The sequence below is a fragment of the Numida meleagris genome, chromosome 32, assembly GCF_002078875.1.
Source record: "Numida meleagris isolate 19003 breed g44 Domestic line chromosome 32, NumMel1.0, whole genome shotgun sequence".
Lineage (NCBI taxonomy): Eukaryota > Metazoa > Chordata > Aves > Galliformes > Numididae > Numida > Numida meleagris.
The window spans coordinates 1,008,563-1,027,652 of NC_034437.1; the positions used below are offsets into that span (position 1 = coordinate 1,008,563).

Sequence of the window (19,090 nt, forward strand, 5' to 3'; positions counted from 1 at the left end):
ATGGCTCCATCTGCAGCGATGGATCCATCCATGAGCAACCTAGCCTCTGCACATGTGCCACTCTCCCAACACCATTTATTTCATGTCAGTAGCCCCAGCAGCATTCCTGGAGTTGGCGTTAGGGTTGGGGTCAACAGCCATTGTGCATCACCGTGAAACCAGAGCTCCATCAGCTTCGGGATAGGTGGGTGTGGGTGCAGTTTTCCTGCAACAATTTGGTGTTTTCAGTGCCTCCACTCCCAAGCTCAGAGCACCCCCTTGCTACTGCCCGGCCCTGCTCCTGCTGCTCACCCCGATGCGCTCCGTGCCCATGACTCACGTCGTTGGCAGCACGCAGTGGACGGCACAGATGAGGGTTGGGAATGCTTTTAGGATTGCAATAAGGAAATAAATAAATAAATAAATAAATAAATAAATAAATAAATAAATAAATAAATAAATAAATAAAATCCCTTCTGCTCAGGTTCTTTCAAGTTCCCAGACAGAGCAAACGGCAGCTGGAAACACATCAACAGAAACAAGCCATGAGATGCCGCAGATACCCTGGAGCGACTCATTCTGGATTAAGTTCCGTACTTATTGCTCACGTAGCCAATTTTTGAAAATCTGTTTGATTCAGCTTTATCTCTCTGCCGCGCGCTGTTGTTTTATCTGGCACACAGATGGCAGCTGGGCTGGGTCTGCATTGCAGATGAGTTTGGGTGGGCGGGGGATGTGCAACCCATCCCTTTGGGGGCACGAGAAGAGGTCCCATCCAATGCTCCTGCACCACCACAAAGTACAGGGCGGGTTCACCTGAGCTCAGGATCAAAGAGAAAACCATCCGAGATGATCTCAGCAGAGCGAGGGAGGGGTGGGAGGGAGATGGGGGAGAAGGTTCCCCCTGCTGAGCACAGTGACGCGGAAGCCGCTGGTTTGAGGGTGAATGTGGGGGGAGAGATCGAAAACAGCTTCCTAAGAAACTTCTGAGCCCTGAGCTGGGAGGGAGGCTCGAAACAAGAACAACTCCCAGGCAGCGCTGTACTATCTCCCTTGGAAGGGTCAGGACACTGTTTAATGCAGTTTCATGTTATTTTGGAAAGGCAAGTCCATTGCTGTCTTTGAAAGCAACGATAATTGATTTCTCCGTTCCTCCTGCAATGAAGACAGACAAGTTTTTGCTAAAAACAACCAGTAGACACCTCCCACTCAGCCCCTGATCCCTCAGAGCCCTTTTCCAAAAGGAACCAAAAGCATCATGCTGGGAAGGAGATCCCCTCCAGCTCTCCCCAGCCAACAACAGGGCACACAACCCCAAAACAGATGGTCTAGGGGAGATCAGCCCCCATTTTTTCACCGTGTAACACAACTTATCTCCAGACCAGGTGGTCCTGGGGACATCAGCCCCTATTTTTTTTGCCATTCAGTGTGCTCAACCCTAGATTTCCCCTCACTTCAGTGCAGGGAAGCTTGCTCCAACGGGTGAGCTTGGCATAGGGAACAGGATCTCCTGGGGCTCTGGGAGCTTCGTGCCGCGTCCTGCTCGTGCCGATCCCGTCCAGTTCTCCTTTGGTGACTCAGGGCTCTGAGGGCGGGGGGAGCTCCCTCTCTCCGTTACTTTCTTGCCTGCAAACAATGCATTTTTCAGCGCCTCACCGTAGCCTAGGTGTGTTTGACAAGGCAAGTTGCTGCAAGGCACGTCAAGTTCTGAATCCCCGTGCCAAGTTTTCCAAGCAGATAAAAGAGGAGGCTCCCAGGCTCTCCCATCACAGGGGTTTCTGTCTCCGTTGCCCTCTGCTGCTTTCCTGCTGCTCAGCTTCTATCACCAGCTCTTTTCCCCGTTCCTGCTCTTTGTGTTTCCAACTGCACGAGCCATGAGCCGGATCTCTTACAGATCTTCCACTGGAGGGGGCATGAGGGGCTTTAGCTCAGGGTCGGCTATTGTGGGAGGTGGCAGTGGCACACGGAGCAGCTTCAGCTCCGTCTCTGTCTCCAGAGTTGGAGGAGGAAGAGCTGGAGGCGGAGGAGGATTCGGAGCCGGCGGCGGCTTCGGCAGCAGAAGTCTCTATAACCTGGGTGGAAGCAAGAGAATCTCCTACAGCTCGGTCGGCGGAGGGCTGCGGAGTGGAGTCGGCGCTGGATACGGCTTTGGTGGAGGAGCCGGCTTTGGTCTGGGCTATGGTGGCGGAGCAGGCGCTGCTTTGGGCTTAGGAGGAGCTGGTGGCGGTGGTGGCTACGGGCTGGGTGGATTTGGGATGGGAGGTCCCGGATTTGGTGGTCGCGGCGGCCCCGGGTTCCCCGTTTGCCCACCCGGTGGCATCCATGAAGTGACCGTCAACCAGAGCCTGCTAGCACCCCTCAAGCTGGACATTGACCCCGAGATCCAGAAGGTGCGGACACAGGAGCGGGAGCAGATCAAGACCCTCAACAACAAATTCGCCTCCTTCATCGACAAGGTGAGAGCTGGGTCTCAGCCCGGGCACATTCTCTGTTGCCTCAGGAAAGAACAGCAGGAAGAGCTTTCTTTGGATTCAGGGCTTGCCTGAACTAATCCGTGCTTGGCTGAACATTAAGAATTGTCCTATGCTCTTCGCAAGGACAAGATTTCCAGAGCCTCGTTTCGCTGACATAGCAAATCCCCTCTTTGCCTAAAAAACTGCCGAGGCACTGCATGGATCCTCCATGGTTTGTAAAGGGGCAAAGCTCCTCCACACGACATCACCAGTTGAAACCAGTAAGGAGAACTGAGCATCCAGCACGGGGAGAAACACCTAGAATTGCAAATACAGGTGCTTGGCAGCTTGATAACTCTTGAAAATTCTCCCTAAGCTGCTCACGCTGCTTTTGAGAACCCAGTGCCCTGAATTACTGTAGGAAGATCCTCATCCCACACTTTCCCTCTTCTCTTTCCAGTGGGTTTCAGCCATTTTTTGTTTCCCCAGGTGCGGTTCCTGGAGCAGCAGAACAAAGTGCTGGAGACCAAATGGAGCCTCCTGCAAGAGCAGGGCCACACGGTCACCAGGAAGTCCCTGGAGCCCCTCTTTGAGACCTACATCAACAACCTGAGGCGGCAGCTGGACAGCCTGATGGGGGAGAGAGGGCGGCTGGACTCGGAGCTGCGGAGCATGCAGGACATGGTGGAGGACTTCAAGAACAAGTAAGAGATTGCACTCCATAGGTCAACAGACACGAAAATCAATTTCAGGGGTGGCTGGGCTCTCTGGTGCATGCCCTGTGTTTGCACTGGGCTCCTCTTGCAGTTTGCAAAACGAACGCACTGCAGCAAAATTTGGTCTCGGTTACCTCTACTCACACTGGGTTTCTTGCACACAGGATTGGCATTTAGTGCAGGACTCATTCATGCATTGTCATGGAGCCAAGGGTCTAAACCCTTGGGCTTCCCAAAGTATCACCTGAAAATAGCAAAAAGTGTAGCTCAGGACCGCAATAGACATGAAAACAGGGATGAAAAGTAGCCAGCTCCAAAAATCCCCAATTTTCTATTGTAGCAAAGGAAATCCCAAGCTTTCCAAAGGGGCCCAGGCAACCCGCACGTGTTCAGCCTTGCTCAGCTCCGATCACACAGAAGATGCTCAGCTCTCTTCTTTGCCCATTGCCTTAGCTTCCCTTAAAGTAAACCTCTGGGGGAGGCCACCAGCCCCATCCTGAGACAGGCAGCCAGCAGAGGGGGAATGACTCATTTTCGGGACGCGTCGGTGGGTGCCCGCTGGCTCAGAGGACATTTAGGTGCTTTTTTTAGGTGTGTCAGTTTGTTTTCCATTGGTGAGAACAATCTCTGCCTCATGCAACCAGATCTGACCAACTGCAAATTTGAGAAAAACACCCTGAAGGACAGGGACATATTAATATTAGAGAGCTAAGTGTGTGGATAGTCAGATTTTGGGGGTGGGGGCTGGCTAGATCTGACAGGATGGGCTGATACAAACCAGCACCAGGTATGTTGTCCTTGGATGCGTTTCAGGTCTTGCTATGAGTTAGAGCCTTTTGGAAACACCAGCTAATCCAAAAATGACAAAGGGTATTGTCTGGATCTTGGAGCTACCGCCTGGGCAAGAGAACATGTTTTATTTCAAGTCTGGAGCCGGTTCCCCACCCGCTGGCTCATTTTGACCTTGTCTGCTGTCCACCCAAGCTCCAGCTGCAGGGAGATGCTCAGCAGCATTAGCTGGAGGACTGGCACAAACCTGCCTTTCAAAGCCAGCTCTTTGCCGCAACAGCCCACATGCTTTTTCGGCTTTCTAGCTAAGCCCTGCCCTGATTATCTGATGAGAGGATGTTGCTCAGAGCCATAAAAATTTCCCCAGAGACATAATCTGAGGCTTACTTAACGATCAGCCCTTGCACAACTGTGGTTAAAGAATCACAGACTTTTTTGTGTTTTTTTTTTAGTAAATTAAATGCTGCGGTGGGTTATTCCGAGCCATTAGTATTATTATAATATCAAATATCAAATGGTTGCATTGCTGGGTATTGCAGTCCAGCTTTCACTGAAAGCCTTTGCACAGCTTTGCTTTGAGCAAAGGTCTCCACGAGCGTTTGCTGCCACTTCCCAAAGGGCTGCAACCCTGCCTGAAGTCCTTGCAGGTTCAGCCCCAGTGACCATTCGCTCTGCATCTGCTCTGCAAAGAAGCGGGAGCACAAGATGAATCCGCAAGCCACAATGAGTGACATGGGACCCATCTGTGTTCCCCATGCTCCGCGGGGCTCCTCGCTGCCACCCAAACTCTCTCCTCTCTCCGCAGGTATGAGGATGAGATCAACCGGCGCACGGGTGCAGAGAATGAGTTCGTGGTGCTCAAGAAGGTGAGAAAAGAGGGAGCAAGGGGAGGGGGAATGCAGTAAAAGGGCTGAGCCCAAGCAGTGCTGCTGGGAGCTGGGGTCCTGCAGCATCGCAGTGGGTTCAGGCACTGGGATACGGCATCGCCGCACCCAGGAGTGGGTAATGGGCTGAGTACTGCTCCAAATACCCACAGCAAGGGTGCAGTTCTGACCACAGTCACATCCCCGTGAATCTGAGCTTTGCCCTCTGCCCAAAAAACGGACATACTTTTGCTGCGGGTTTGCCCCAGAAGCTTTGCTTTGCTTTTCTTCAGGATGTGGACGGTGCTTACATGAACAAGGTGGAGCTGCAGGCCAAAGCAGACGGGCTGGCAGACGAGATCAACTTCCTGAGGGCTCTGTATGAAGCGGTAAGCAGTCAGCTCCCTGCACAACGTCCCCTGCAGCTCTGTGCCCCCGGCTCCACGCTCGGTGCTGCAGGGCAGTAAAGGAGGAAGCACCACTGCCTGTTTGAAATCACAATGCAGCCATAAGATAGAAAATGATGGATAAGCAGAATCAGAGAAGAATCATAGGATCATTAAGGTTGGGAAAGACCTCTAAGATCATCCAGTCCAACCCCTTCCCATCCTACCATGCCCAATAACCTTGTCCCCAGTTGCCACATCTCCACGTTTCTTGAACACCTTCAGGACGGTGACCCCCAAGCCTGTGCCAATCAAGATAGAGAGAAATGCAAGAAATTGCATCTCTTGAGAGACAGAGCTCTGAAGACATATCATGGTTTCCACTGAAGAAAGCAGACAATTAACTCTTTTTTTTTTTTTTTTTGCATCTTCTGTAGGAATTGTCCCAGATGCAGCAGCAAGTGTCTGACACCTCCGTGGTGCTGTCCATGGACAACAACCGCAGCCTGGACCTCAACAGCATCATCGCGGAGGTGAAGGCGCAGTACGAGGACATCGCCAACCGCAGCCGGGCTGAGGCAGAGGCTTGGTACCAGAACAAGGTGGGTAACTGGGACCACAGATGCTGTGATCCGCATGGCCTCGTGCTAGCTGAAGGGAAGCAGGACTCACAAAGGAAGGATCACAGCACTGCACAAGAGATTAATCAACGTTCTGTGCACATTGCAATAGGCTCTTGCATACAGATTGCCATTGCTTGCTGGCGGACTGCTGCACCAAGTAGCAGACTTTCCCTGCTGTGAAGCCAAGCTTAAACACCTTGATCCTGGGCTCACAGAGCTGCTGGTAGACCTGGCCTTAGACACAGAGCACTGCTCTTTCCCTTCCAGGTTCCTAAAGCAGGCGACAACACACAGGTGCTCTGTGCAAGGCAATAGCTGCCTTCGTGGCATATTTTGCCAACTCTGGGCTAAGCAAGGTGCTCAGAGCTCCCCCTCAACCTCCACCCAGACTTGGTGCCCACCCTTCCCAGCCCTGTGGTCCCTCACCACCGCTCTCCTCCTTTCTTCTCACCAGTACGAGGAGCTGCAGGTCTCAGCTGGGCGCCATGGGGATGACCTCAGGAACACCAAGATGGAGATCTCAGAGATCAACCGGATGGTGCAGCGGCTGCGCAACGAGATCGAGAGCGTGAAGAAACAGGTAGGGGGGATGCCCCTGGCTTTAGGCAGGGATGGAAGCCCATGCCTTGCACTGGTGGGCATGGCCATCTCTGTCCTCTCTGTTCCCTACTGGAGAAGATCCCTTGATGTGAGGATGTATAGCAAGCTATGAGCTATTGCAACACACCAGCAAAGCAAAGAGATGCAGATGTTGCTCATTTTCATAGGGAACAGGACTGTGGCCCCTCAGTCACCCACCCCGTGACATCTCTCTGATAGCTCCACGCATCCCACTGCTGTGCTGGAGCCAGACAATAGCACCTACAATATCACAGGAGTGCAGATTTGGGTAGCCCAAGTTAAACAGCTGTCTGCTTCCCTCTGTTTTAGTGTGCCAGCCTCCAAGCAGCCATCGCGGAGGCGGAGGAGCGTGGGGAGATGGCCTTGAAGGATGCCAAATCCAAACTGGCCGAGCTGGAGGATGCCCTGCAGAAAGCCAAGGCAGACCTGGCCCGGCAGCTGCGTGAGTACCAGGAGCTGATGAACGTCAAGCTGGCCCTGGACATTGAGATTGCAACTTACAGGAAGCTGCTGGAGGGCGAGGAGAGCAGGTGGGTGCAGAATTCCTGCATAAATATCATCAAATGTCACTTTTCCCTGCGTGCCGTGCGTTTCTTTGGGTCCAAAGCCTCAGCTCACCCCAAGGATCTGAAGCACAAAGCAGTATAGAAAAGAGGGAGGAGATGGGTATTTTGAAATGTGAGGTTTCCAGGATAAGCTAGGTTTCTTCAGTTGTTGGCATCTGATGCACTAAGATAAATGAGTACTGTTGCTTCCACATGTGCTGCAGACATAGCCCAGCAGTGGACAGACCCCACTGAAGGCCATGAAAGTCTAATTAGATGGTCCTCCAAACAGAAGGTCCTCCAACTAGATGACCTCCCGTTTAGGTGGTCCCCCAAATGAGTAGTCCCCCAGTTGAATGATTCCCCAATTGTATGTTCTCCTAATTAGATGGTACCTCAGTTTGAAGGTCCTCCAATTGGATGGTCCCCCAGCTGGATAGTCCCCCATTTAGATGCCCCCGCCATTAGATGATTCCCCAATTGGATGCTCCCCCAGTGAGATGCTCCCAGGTACCACTGCATCTTGCCTGCATTACCTCCTCCTTTCCCCTTCCCCACCAGGCTCGCCGGAGAGGGTGTTGGAGCCGTGAGCGTCTGTAAGTATCTTCCCCTCTCCCAACCCTTTCTGGTGGGGCAATGGGGTTGGTCCCCCCACTCCGGGGACCTGCAGGACCCCGAGGTGGGCTCACCCACCCCTGTTCCCTCGCAGCTGTAGTGAGCAGCTCCAGCGGGATGGGCTACGGCGGCGGCATGAGCAGTATGGGCGGAGGTCTCGGTATGGGCAGTGGCCTTGGTATGGGCTGTGGTCTCGGCGTGAGCAGTGGTCTCAGCATGGGAGGCGGCGGCAGCTACACCATGAGCAGCAGCAGTGGAGGTGGAGGATTCGGGGGCGGGAGCGGAGGCTTCGGTTACGGCGGAGGCAGCAACTTCAGCTCCAGCAGCGGCCGAGGGGTCAGCTCCAGCACTGGGGGCAGCGTGCGGATCGTTTCCAAGACCACCACCAGCAAAAAGACCATCAGATAAGGATGGTTCTGGCCAACGGTGTGTTTCCCGCCTTCCGAAAGCAACATGCTGCCTTACCAATCAGTGCTGTACATAGCTGCGCTGCGCCCTCTCCTCCCTCCGTCCTTTGCCAGCCTCTCTCGGGGTACTGTGGGGAGACCAGGACCCCACCGTGAGAATCTGGAGCACCTTTGGCCAAAGCATAGGTTGTAGCAGGTCACCAATGGGGCTTTGGGAGCCAGCACAGTCCCCAGTGCCAGCCCTCCTCCAGTCCTCCCCATGAGGTCACGCATTAAAGGCAAAGCATTTAAAGCACTTTGCTGAATGGGGAGAGGCCACATGCATTCGTTTTATTCACCCCACAACAAGGGGACAGCCCTGTGAAACCTCAGCCCCAGGTCCTCAGCAAGGACAGGAGCTCCAAGAGGCTCTGCAAGCCCCTGCTTACATCACATGTTACAACCTCCAAACCTTTCAGCTGCAATTAAAAGGTTTTTCCAGCCCCTTCTATTCTCTCAGGAACCCAGGGGAAAGGTTACTGCTTTCTGTGTACAAGAATTGCCACTGATCTCCAACTTCTTGTCCCCATGGCTATACCCTTTTCATTTCCTACCACACTGTATTGTCCAATAAAGAGCATCTGTCATTTTTAAAAACTGCTGCTTTTTGGCTCTTCATTCTTTGCTGGGAATTGGTTTGGAGACAAGAAGGCTCCGTGGAGGCAGATCTCACTGCAGCCTTCCAGTACTTAAATTGAGCTTACAAACAGGAGGAGAGTGACTTTATGCAAGGGCAGATAGTGATAGGACAAATTAAAAGACTGGAGATTTGGGTGAGATGTGACTCCAACTCAAGAATTCTGTGATTCTGTGACTCTATGACCACTACCTTGAGCTCAGAGCTAGGACTCAGACTCCAGCATGGCTCTGGGGAGAGTGGGCTGGGCAGAGAACCAAGGCACAGGGAGGGCAAGCTGCCTCTGAGCAAGCCAAAAGCTGGAGGAACCCCATCATGGGGCTGTCCTTTCTGCTCATCCCTGCAGGAGTGAGAAAACACAGCAGATGGGGAAAGGAAGGCAATTGCCAAAGGCTTGGCCAAGATCCTTGAGTTACTATGGGCGTGGCATGGAGAAAAACTTACAGCAGAGGAGCCCAGTGCTGGCATCAGGACCACAGCCAGGACACCAAGAACTGCACTGGGGGGTGGGGAGCTCTGCACTGAGCCCCCAGGAGGGGAAGGAAATGTCACCCCTAAGGGAGGAGGGCAGTACCAGCAAAGAGGGGCAGGAACAGGGCAGAGCATCTGGTATCCCACTGCGTGCTTGCACGTGGAGTTTTCCCTTGCACTCCGATATCTCGCTAAATGCTGCTCTGGAAGGGCTGTTCTGGGGCCTCAGCTTCATTCTGAGTGAACCTGAGGTCTTCCTGCAGCACCTGGCAGTCCCATTCCCACCCATTTCTCCAGGAGGTTTCAGTGGCCCCAAGAGCAGTTTGGGACAGGATCCCACCGCTCCATGGGCACTAATCTGGGTAGCAGCAGTGATGGGTGTGAACTGGGAACCCAGCACAAAGCTCTGAGAGCTGCAGCATGAAGGAGGGGAGCAGTGAAGGGCCCACAGCCCTTAGGGGGGTGTCCTAAGGGAGAGCATCCCACTCTTTCTCAGTATCCACCCACCATCCTGCATCTCCTACCAGCTCCAACCATGGGTACCCCAAAGGAGGGAGAGGAGAGAGAGCATCCCCATGGCCAAAAAGCCAGAGATGTGCACACTCCAGCCCTCTGTCTCCAGTAGGTGGGGGCCCAGAGCAAGGGAAAGGCACAGAGCTGGCTGCCAGGCTGGAAGTATTGGTCCTACCATGCAGGGTCCCCTCCAGACAAGGTTTTCACCCAAGAAAATTATTATTATTTTTTTAAATTTGCAAATGCATGAAGCCTGGAAATGAAGCAAGACACAAAACGGCTGCAGGGAAGGTGACAGAGGACCCAGCAGACCCAGCAGTGGAGCAACACCCCCAGCTGCCATCCGCGAGGATCACTCAGCTGTTTGCAGAGCAAAATCCCGCTCAGAGACATCCTCGGATGCACGTTCTGGAACATGAGAATAATACTTTTTTGTTTTACCTGCTTGGAGAATGGTGTTGTTTGTTTTAATTGGGAGAAATTAAACTTTGCACAAGCGGTAGGGCTGTCTGCAAGGAACCCTGAGCTGGGAGCGGTCCTGGTGCAGGATGGAACCCAGTGCCACATGCAGGCACAAAGCCGACCTGAAATCATGAGATATCTAGCAACTTCACTTCCACTGCAGCTTTACAGGGAGAGAAGATTCAGCCTAGGGCTATGAGAAAGGAGATTACAGAATCATACAATCATAGGATTGTTGGGTTGGAAGGGTCCTTACAGACCACAGAACCATAGGATGGTTGGGTTAGAAGGGCCCTTACAGACCATAGGACCACAGAATGGTTGGGTTGGAAGGGTCCTTAATGATCATATAACCATGGAATCAAAGCATGGCTTGGGTTGGAAGGGTCACAGCCTTATTCAGGGCATTAAAGGTGCTCAGGAGGTGCTACAGTGCAATTTGGGGTATTTAGGATTATTTGGGTATCCCCATGCAAGCAGCTGTGTTGAATGCAGAGTGGGATAAAGAGGTATCAGCCAATAGCCACCCAAGGTCAGAGGTTCCTTTAGGATGCAACAAGCCACGAGCTGAAATGAGACCTCCTCGATCTGCAACTGCAATAATAAAAGCAAAGTTATTCCAAAACCCCGAGCTGCACCGGTGTCTCTGCACTAACACAAAAACCAATTATCTGGAGAAAGCTGGTCACACCTACACTTCAAAGCCGTTCACTACTTCCAGCTGACTGGCCTCCAGATACTGCTGGGAACAGGCTCAAAGGACTGCAACGCCCAGCACCAGGCAACACCTATGGGAACGCTCCGGAGCAGCTCGTCCCAATTCATTCCTTGGGGAAATGAGATTCAGGGAGGTGAATCCCAGCTCCCTCTCTGCTCCTGGAGGTCCCATCCATGCCATGCAGAGACTGTGGGGTGCAGCATGGGGAAAGCTCAGGGTGACCACTGGGACTGCACTAGCTTGGGATGATATGGTAAATTATGACCAAAATGAGCAGGGTTTGAATTTAGGTTAGCAGCCCAAGTTTAACCCAAAGGCTTTAATTTAAGCAATTAACGCAAATTACAGCCTTGACTTTACTGATAATTAAACTGAGATTAGGTAGTGAACCAACACGAGTGAGTAGGACATGCTCTTATTTTATAAGTGTCTGTTTTTGCAAAGAAATCACATGAAGCCACTGCTAAAGGTTCTGACCTTGCCTGAGAACAGACATCCATTGCAAAATGAAGGTTCCCATGGTGGATGCATCCATGGAAGCATTTCACGGTGGATGCTGGAGAAGGGCAGGAGTGAGTGGCAATTTGCTGAAGCTGTCTTCTTTCTCTCTGGCTGGGAAACAGCTCACATTTCTCACTACAGGACCTGAGTTGAAGTTATTGCCCTGATGCAGCCAGAATTCACTTTTCTACCCTCAAAGGAGTGCATTACCTCGATGTCAGTGTGATACCAGGCTGCACCCCAGGGATCTCCCACCTATCCCTGGAGGAGGGAAGGAGGAAGGGAAGGGATGGAGAAGACTCCAGAGCTGCATCGTGGGGCTCTCAGCCTCAGCACAGCTCAGAAGGAAGAAGCGGAGCAGCTTGAGCATTACTTTCTGCTGGAGGAGAAGTCCATATCAGGGAGAACTATCTGCATCGGAGCAGCAAATTCATCCACATGCCCGGAGCTGCAGGGCACAGGGGAGACACTCCCCCGGGAGCTACCTGGAAACCCAGTGTTTCATCAACAGGGCAGGGTGGGGGCCCTCTGCCATCACCCATACCCCAGACCTGTAGCTGCAGCTCCTGGTGCTCCCAGTTCTGCCTTTTGTAATTACCTCTCAAATTCCTTCCAGATGAGTGACAACCACATCACCTCCACCCTAGTGCAAATGTGAAATGGAAAGAAATTAATTTCTTTTTATTTGGTTGGAGGAGCTATATTATTACTATTATTAACAATGGACTCCAACGCGGTTGGCGTATTCTTTGGCTAAAAAAGACAAGTTTCATATGTAAAAGGAGCCTGAGGGGGGAAAGGAAAGCACTGACTCATCACACTGTTGGTAACCAAGGGTGGGATTCAGGCTCTGCACACCCTGAGTCAGCCCTGTGGTGCTGCAGGGGTGCAAAGGACAGGGAATCCCTTTGGTGCTGATGCCCTCCTGAGCCGCACAGCAACAGAGAAAAGCTTTCAGGTGGAGCTACAGGGGATGGAGGGCACCCCCAGGGAGCAATGCCCAAAGCATCACAGGGCTTTGGGTGTGCAAATGTGCACGCAACCAGACCTGGTGAACAGCCCCAGTGGGGCTGTTGTAGCATGGAAGCTGCAGCATCACAATGAAGGCTCAATCCTGGAACAGCCACCAAAATAAACCAAGGATCGCTGCTCCAGAAACACGAGATGAAGCTGTCTGGGGGGATGCTTTTGCAAAGTCACCCTCTTTTGTAAATTAATTACATATGAGTCATCTTTTCCAGACCTACCTGAAACAGAGAGGGCCAGATGCTCTTCCCATCCCTCAAAATTGAGGCTTTTTCATATTTTCTATTCGACTCGTTACTTGAACTGCCTGTGATGCTCATGCAAAGCAAAGGGTTGCACTGGTACCTGCAGGTAGGAAAGGACAGGGCCAGGAGTCCTTGCATCCAGATTCCTGAGGATTTGGGCAAGGGGGATTCTGTGGAGCTCTTTTCTCATGGATTCAGGTTGATGGGATCCCACTGTCAGATGTGCAAAGAGAGCTGATTAAATCTTTGGGAAATGACATCATGTTTATAGACGGGGAGTTGGGAGCAGCCCTGGAGCACTCTATTTCCATAGAGTCAGTGGATTCAGAGCAGCTCCATTCCCACAGTCCTTCCTCCTCTCTCTCTTTTTTTTTTTTTTGTTTCGTTGTTTTTGTTTCCAGCCTCCTAAAATGTCAAAGTTGAAAGCCTGGAAGCTGGGGGAACAGCACAGCAGTGACAGAGCTCAATGGCAGCTGTGAGCAGTGCTGTCCAGGTGTGAACAAGAGACTGTGACAAAATGTTCCATTTTCATTCCTTCCTATCTCTCTCTCTATAAATACATATATACAGATATTATTTTTAAGAATCACAGAAGAATGAATCCACAGGAGTAGAATTTTCAGAAGACATCAGCTCAAGGAACTGAGTCTACATAGAGACAAAAGTAGAAGTATGTGTGTAGATGTACTGCAGAAGGGGATAATGCAGCTTATTTCAAGCTAAAAGAGGGAGATCTGGGTCAGACATGAGAGGGAAATTCTTCACCCAGAGGGCAGTGAGGTCCTGATATTACTGCCCAGAGAAGTGTGGGCGCACCTTGGGCTGCTCAGTGCCATAGATGGGTCCTGAGCAGCTGATGGAGGGATGGGACCAGCCCAAGGGCTAGGGGTAGGGCTGGGGGGGCTTTAAGGTCCCTTCTTGCCCCAGCCATGCTGTGATTCCATGGTTCTGTGATCTTGAAGGACCCTCCCAATCCAAGACACCTGCAGATTCTGTGACTCCATGATACCACAAAATCCCAGGATAAAGCAATGTGCAGTGTTCTACAGGACTGTAGAACGCTGCTCTGCCAACACATTCCTTTCCCTAAGACACCAAGGACTGCAACTTCTTAAAGCCCCATTCTCAGAGATGGGCTGAGGAGAGCAGTCCCATGGACCGAAGCTCCCAGAAGCTGAGTGACAGCTGCTCCAAACGGTGTTTCCTTCCCGTGCCCAGGGTGAGTCACTGCAGCTCCCAAACGCTTTGATATGGTACGGAGTCCGCCTGTCTACAAAGACGGCAGAAGGCGACAGTTATTCCCAAACAATACCACTGTTGCTCAGAACTTGGCCGTATTATTTCAGAAGGGCGTGTGTGCAGAGTGAGTTCTCTCTCCAGAATGCTGTTGGACGTGCCAAGCCTAATTAATCAGAAAGACGATCCACCTCATCAAACCCATCCCAGTCTCATAAATGCATAAAAGGGCTCTCCCGAGCCCGTGCGGAGCACAGGTTCATCTTTCTTCTTTCCCTCCCACTCCTTGCTCCAGGCCAGCACCTCCACTGCTTCCCTCGTGCCGTAGCATCCACTCCATCCCAAACCAGCCATGTCTCGCCAGTCCACCGTCAGGATCCAGAGGGGGAGAAGTGGCTTCAGTGCTGCGTCGGCCATCGTGCCTGGCACGTGCCGCACCAGCTTCAGCTCGCGCTCCGTCACCCGCGTTGGGGGCTGCAATGCCGGCAGTGGCTTTGCAAGGGTTGGAGGTGGCTTTGGGAGCAGAAGCCTCTACAATTTTGGTGGATGCAAGAGGATCTCCATGGCTGGAAGGGGTGGGGGCTTCTATGGCTCCGCAGGGTTTGGTGGAGGTGCTGGAAGCATGCTGGGCTACGGATATGGGGCCTTTGGAGGGGGCATGGGCGCTGGTGGCATCCAGGAGGTCTCCATCAACCAGAGCCTTCTGAAGCCCCTCAACCTGGAGATCGACCCCAGTATCCAGAGGATCCGAAAGGAAGAGAAGGAGCAGATCAAAACCCTCAACAACAAATTTGCCTCCTTCATCGACAAGGTGAGCCACGAGCTTCCCTGCCCTCGTGTTTTGATGGGCACTCTTATTACATGATGAGCACATGAGATGAACAAGAAGGAATGGTGATGAGGAATGGGATTGGAAGATGCCTCTGTCCCTGGATCTCCAGGCAGCGGTACCTGCTGTGCAGTGGTTGCTATGAGTCCACCAGCCAGCATCCAAGGTTCTCATTTGCAGCTTGGCATCTAATGACAAATGGAGAGAGAAAACTCCTAGAGACAAGTCCACCTCTCTGCAGGTGTTGGGCTCTCTCCATTGAGCACTGCAGGATAACAGGTGTTAGGTGGTTAAAGCGAGATGTGAGCAACCCCTCTGCAATGACCAGAAAAGGAGGAGCACAAACCGGCACTAGGGAGATGTAAGCTTCTCATTGCTTGAATTTTCCTCAAAGGCATTTAAAGCTCTGAGTGAAACAGTACCAGCAAGTTGGGACTGTTTGCTTAAAATAGCAAAATCTGATCCGACACTGTCCGTCCACTTCATTTCCTCATTAAGTGTATTAGATGCACAGGAGCACCTGCTTGATTTCTCTCCTGGCTGAGCGGTTCCTCTTTGCTTGCAAGCAAAATGCTGCATTATTTTGCATTATCTCAGAGATTTTGCAAAGTGGAGGAGCAATGCTGAGGGGAAGGGAAACTGCCACTTTTCTTAATAAGAGTTCAAATCCTGTTTTTCTCCTCATCTGATTTTCAACATGCTGTTCACACATGTGCATCTTGCACACTTATTCAAAGGGAAGAAGGGGAAAGGAAATTAGTTCCAATGCTTGTTTGCAACACTGAGCAATGAAATGGCAATCAAATAGCAAATTCCTGCTTCTCTCAGAGGTAAATTTATCTGTGAAAACCAGGTGGAAAGGGTACTGCACCCCCTCGCTGGTACTGAGACCCCACAATGGCAAAGGAAGTTCACCCCAATCTTTGCTCTTTCCAAACATCTTCAGCATATATCTTCTTGCAGGTCCGATTCCTCGAGCAACAAAACAAAGTGCTGGAAACCAAGTGGAGCCTGCTGCAGGAGCAGGGGATGAAAACGGTTCGGAACAACCTGGAGCCGCTCTTTGAGACGTACATCAACAACCTGAGGATGCAGCTGAACAGCCTGCTGAGCGACAAGGGGAGGCTGGAGGGAGAGCTCGTCAACACACAGTACCTGGTTGAGGACTTCAAGAAGAAGTAAGTCCATGGGAGGTGCTCTGCCCACCCGATGGGTGCAGCTTCCCCCATCCTTCAGCCATTTGGAGGACCAGGTGAGTCCTCCAGCACCAGGACATGGGAATCCCAGCAGTGAAGGAATTCCCGACAGCAAAGGCTGTGACACTCAAGATAAACGGTAACGGAGTAACAGATCCAAATGCACAAATATTCAGGGAATAATTTAGAATATGATCAAAGGCTTATTAACTAAATTACCTAGCACTGAGAAAAAATTACACAGTAGGTCTGAAAGTTTCGAGGCAGCATGCTTAATTTGCTTAAGAGAGGCTGTAGGGGTATGAGTAACGGCCAGAAAGAGGAGAAAAGGAATAGCAGAGATGCTTTCACTTTTTTTTTTCTTAATGTACTTGTTTTAACTAGTTCAGCCTAGGAACACGCTCATGGCCTCTTATTCAGATGCACTGTAGGAGAAAAGAATATTGTATGCAAACTCCTATTAAGGAAGTTCATTCCAGCAAAATAAAATCACCTCCGTCTGCTACCTGCCTAAACAATGCTCCCTCTGCCTCCTCCATTAGGTATGAAGATGAAATCAACAGGCGAACCATTGCAGAGAATGAGTTTGTGACACTTAAGAAGGTGAGAGCACACTGAAGCTCATCGGCTCATGACTCTTTGCAGAGCTCCATCCCCTGTCTATCCACAAATCCATCCGTACTTCTTGATGCCTGCATGACTTCTTCCCTGTCTTCTCCATGACTTCTTCCCCGCTCCACTACTGGAGAGATATGCACATCCTTGCGAACAAGACTTTAAAACTCATTGCCCACTTCTCTCGTCCTCCAGGATGTGGACGCTTCCTACATGAACAAGGTTGAGCTACAAGCCAAGGCAGATGCGTTGACCGAAGAAATCAATTTCCTGCGAGCCCTCTATGAAGCCGTGAGTACAACCACCCACCTCCCTCCAACAGCCCTTAATTCCTTCCCCTGGGAGATGCTGAACTCTTCGCTCTTTAGAAAGGTGCAGATAGCGATCTGCAGCCTCTCCCAGCTCAGTGCGCTCATCCTTAGGGATGGGGAGGCATCACCGTGTGCGAGCTTACCCCGTTCCCATTGCAGGAGCTGTCCCAGATGCAGACCCAGATTTCCGACACCTCCGTGGTGCTGACCATGGACAACAACCGCAACCTGGACCTGGACAGCATCATTGCCGAGGTGAAGGCGCAGTACGAGGACATCGCCAACCGCAGCCGGGCTGAAGCCGAGTCCTGGTACCAAACCAAGGTGAAGGAGCTGGGGGTTTCCGTGCTGCTGTCTTCCTGTCTTATCTTGAACAGAGAAGGGCTGACTCTTCCAGGAAAACATTCTCCTATGGAGAAATGCTGAGGGAGCTGGGGAAGTTCAGCCTGGAGACAGAAAGACTCCAGAGAGACCTCACTGCAGACTTCTAGTGCTTAAAGGGAGCTTAGAAACAGGAGGGAGACCTGTGGGTGCCGCATCCCTGGAGGTGCACAGGTCCAGGTTGATGGAGGAGTGGAACCAGCCCAGGGCAGGGAGTGGGGCTGGGTGGGCTTTAAGGACCCTTCCAACCCAACCATCCCATGGTTCTATGATATGATACTCATACGCTGCTCCACTCTGCAATGCTGGATTCTGCCCTGACCTTTGTTCCTCTCCCTGGCAGTATGAAGAGCTGCAGGCTACCGCAGGCAGGCACGGGGATGACCTCCGCAGCACCAAGCAGGAGATCTCTGAGCTCAACCGGCACGTCCAGCGGCTGCGGGCTGAGATTGACAGCGTGAAGAAACAGGTACAGGGCAGGAAAATCCAAGCTTTTAACGAATTTAACCCCTGGATTGGAAGAGAGGAAGGAAAATATCAGAGGCAACGTAGGCGAGTTCTGCTTAGCTGGACCCTCCTGTCAAAAACAAAGTCACTAAAATTGGTCAAATTGATGATGCTGGAATAAGACCTTGTGATTTTAGGGTAGAAAAGGAACAAGCCAAGTGGGGGAATATGACCGAGGGTTTCCTCTCCCCTAGTGTGCAAACCTGAAAGCAGCCATCGCGGATGCTGAGGAGCGCGGGGAGCTGGCCCTGAAGGATGCCAAAGCTAAACTGGCTGAGCTGGAGGATGCCCTGCAGCAGGCAAAGGCAGACCTCGCCCGGCAGCTGCGTGAGTACCAGGAGCTGATGAACGTCAAGCTGGCCCTGGACATTGAGATCGCAACCTACAGGAAGCTGCTGGAGGGCGAGGAGTGCAGGTGGGTGCAGAATCCCTGCTGAAATATCATCAAATGTCACTTTTCTCTGTGTGCTGCATTCTGGAGATGGACACATTCCATTGGGTCCGAAGTCCTGGAGCACGAAGCAGTTTAAAATGAGGGAGGAGGTGGGGGGTATTTCAAAACATGGGTGGGACACTCCCTTGTAAAGTGCATGCATCAGTTCATGTGCAGGGGCAGGGGGAGATGGGGTGACAGAATGATATTGCGAGGAGCATCCAGGGGCTATGCAAAATATTTGCAAGAGTCCTATAAAATAGCCCATGTATTTTCCCCTGCTATCTTCTGAATTCTTGTGCTGTTCTCTCCCCATACAGGCTGGCTGGAGATGGTGTCCCAGTGAATATCTGTAAGTCTCTAAAACCTATAAAATTACCTCTCTTGAGCATTTTTATGCCTCTGTGCTGAGAAGCCAATTCCCAGAGCCTGATTACTTTTCAATCTCCTTGCAGCCGTGACCAGAACCACCATGGGATCAGGATACGGAGGAGGAAGCAACCTCAGCATGGGAGGGGGCATGTGCAGCATGGGGAACAACTACAGCTGCAGTGGGCCTGGGGGAAGCAGTGCCCTGGGTGGGGGCAGCAGCTCCAGCGTGAAGTTCTTCTCCAGCTCCTCCACCCGGAGAAGTTACAGGAGCTAAAGCTCTCCCTCCCTCACCAGAAAACACCGCGACACGGGTCCTTCACCAAAGCATAGTCAGGGGCAGCAGAACGGGGTCCACCTGAACCCAATGTCCTGTGGCACAGGAGCTTCATTGGGAACCTCCTCTCTCACACACGTGTAGGGCTCCGCTGTGGAACGGGAATCCCTCTGTTTTAAACTTGCAGCTCGCTTGTTACCGCTCAGCTTCTTGTTTTTTTGTTGTTGTTTTTTTTTTTTCCAGCCAGATTTTGTATATAAAATGTGTCCCATGACTGTTTGTCTCTCTTCACTTTCTGGTGTTTGTCTAATAAAAATGCATATGTAA

The 19,090-nt window shown here is 51.7% G+C and overlaps 2 protein-coding genes across 2 annotated transcripts; both read left to right on the forward strand.

Moving 5' to 3' along the window:
* Positions 1,065–9,422, forward strand: LOC110389170 (keratin, type II cytoskeletal 5-like). The gene is made up of 9 exons (XM_021379135.1): positions 1,065–2,435; positions 2,922–3,136; positions 4,743–4,803; positions 5,094–5,189; positions 5,624–5,788; positions 6,264–6,389; positions 6,740–6,960; positions 7,537–7,571; positions 7,685–9,422. Exons 1-9 carry the CDS (start codon positions 1,854–1,856, stop codon positions 7,996–7,998), a joined length of 1,815 nt encoding a protein of 604 aa, XP_021234810.1. The 5' UTR covers positions 1,065–1,853; the 3' UTR covers positions 7,999–9,422.
* LOC110389178 (keratin, type II cytoskeletal 75-like) lies at positions 13,103–18,763 on the forward strand. The gene is made up of 9 exons (XM_021379149.1): positions 13,103–14,656; positions 15,638–15,852; positions 16,413–16,473; positions 16,681–16,776; positions 16,956–17,120; positions 17,521–17,646; positions 17,879–18,099; positions 18,438–18,469; positions 18,573–18,763. Exons 1-9 carry the CDS (start codon positions 14,198–14,200, stop codon positions 18,761–18,763), a joined length of 1,566 nt encoding a protein of 521 aa, XP_021234824.1. The 5' UTR covers positions 13,103–14,197.

Coding starts and splice junctions, on each gene's coding strand:
- LOC110389170 (XM_021379135.1), top strand. CDS start 1,854: ATGAGCCGGATCTCTTACAGATCTTCCACTGGAGGGGGCATGAGGGGC. Junction 5,190..5,623: donor TGAGGGCTCTGTATGAAGCG/GTAAGCAGTCAG, acceptor CATCTTCTGTAG/GAATTGTCCCAGATGCAGCA. Junction 6,961..7,536: donor CTGGAGGGCGAGGAGAGCAG/GTGGGTGCAGAA, acceptor CTTCCCCACCAG/GCTCGCCGGAGAGGGTGTTG.
- LOC110389178 (XM_021379149.1), top strand. CDS start 14,198: ATGTCTCGCCAGTCCACCGTCAGGATCCAGAGGGGGAGAAGTGGCTTC. Junction 17,647..17,878: donor TTGACAGCGTGAAGAAACAG/GTACAGGGCAGG, acceptor CCTCTCCCCTAG/TGTGCAAACCTGAAAGCAGC. Junction 18,470..18,572: donor TGGTGTCCCAGTGAATATCT/GTAAGTCTCTAA, acceptor ATCTCCTTGCAG/CCGTGACCAGAACCACCATG.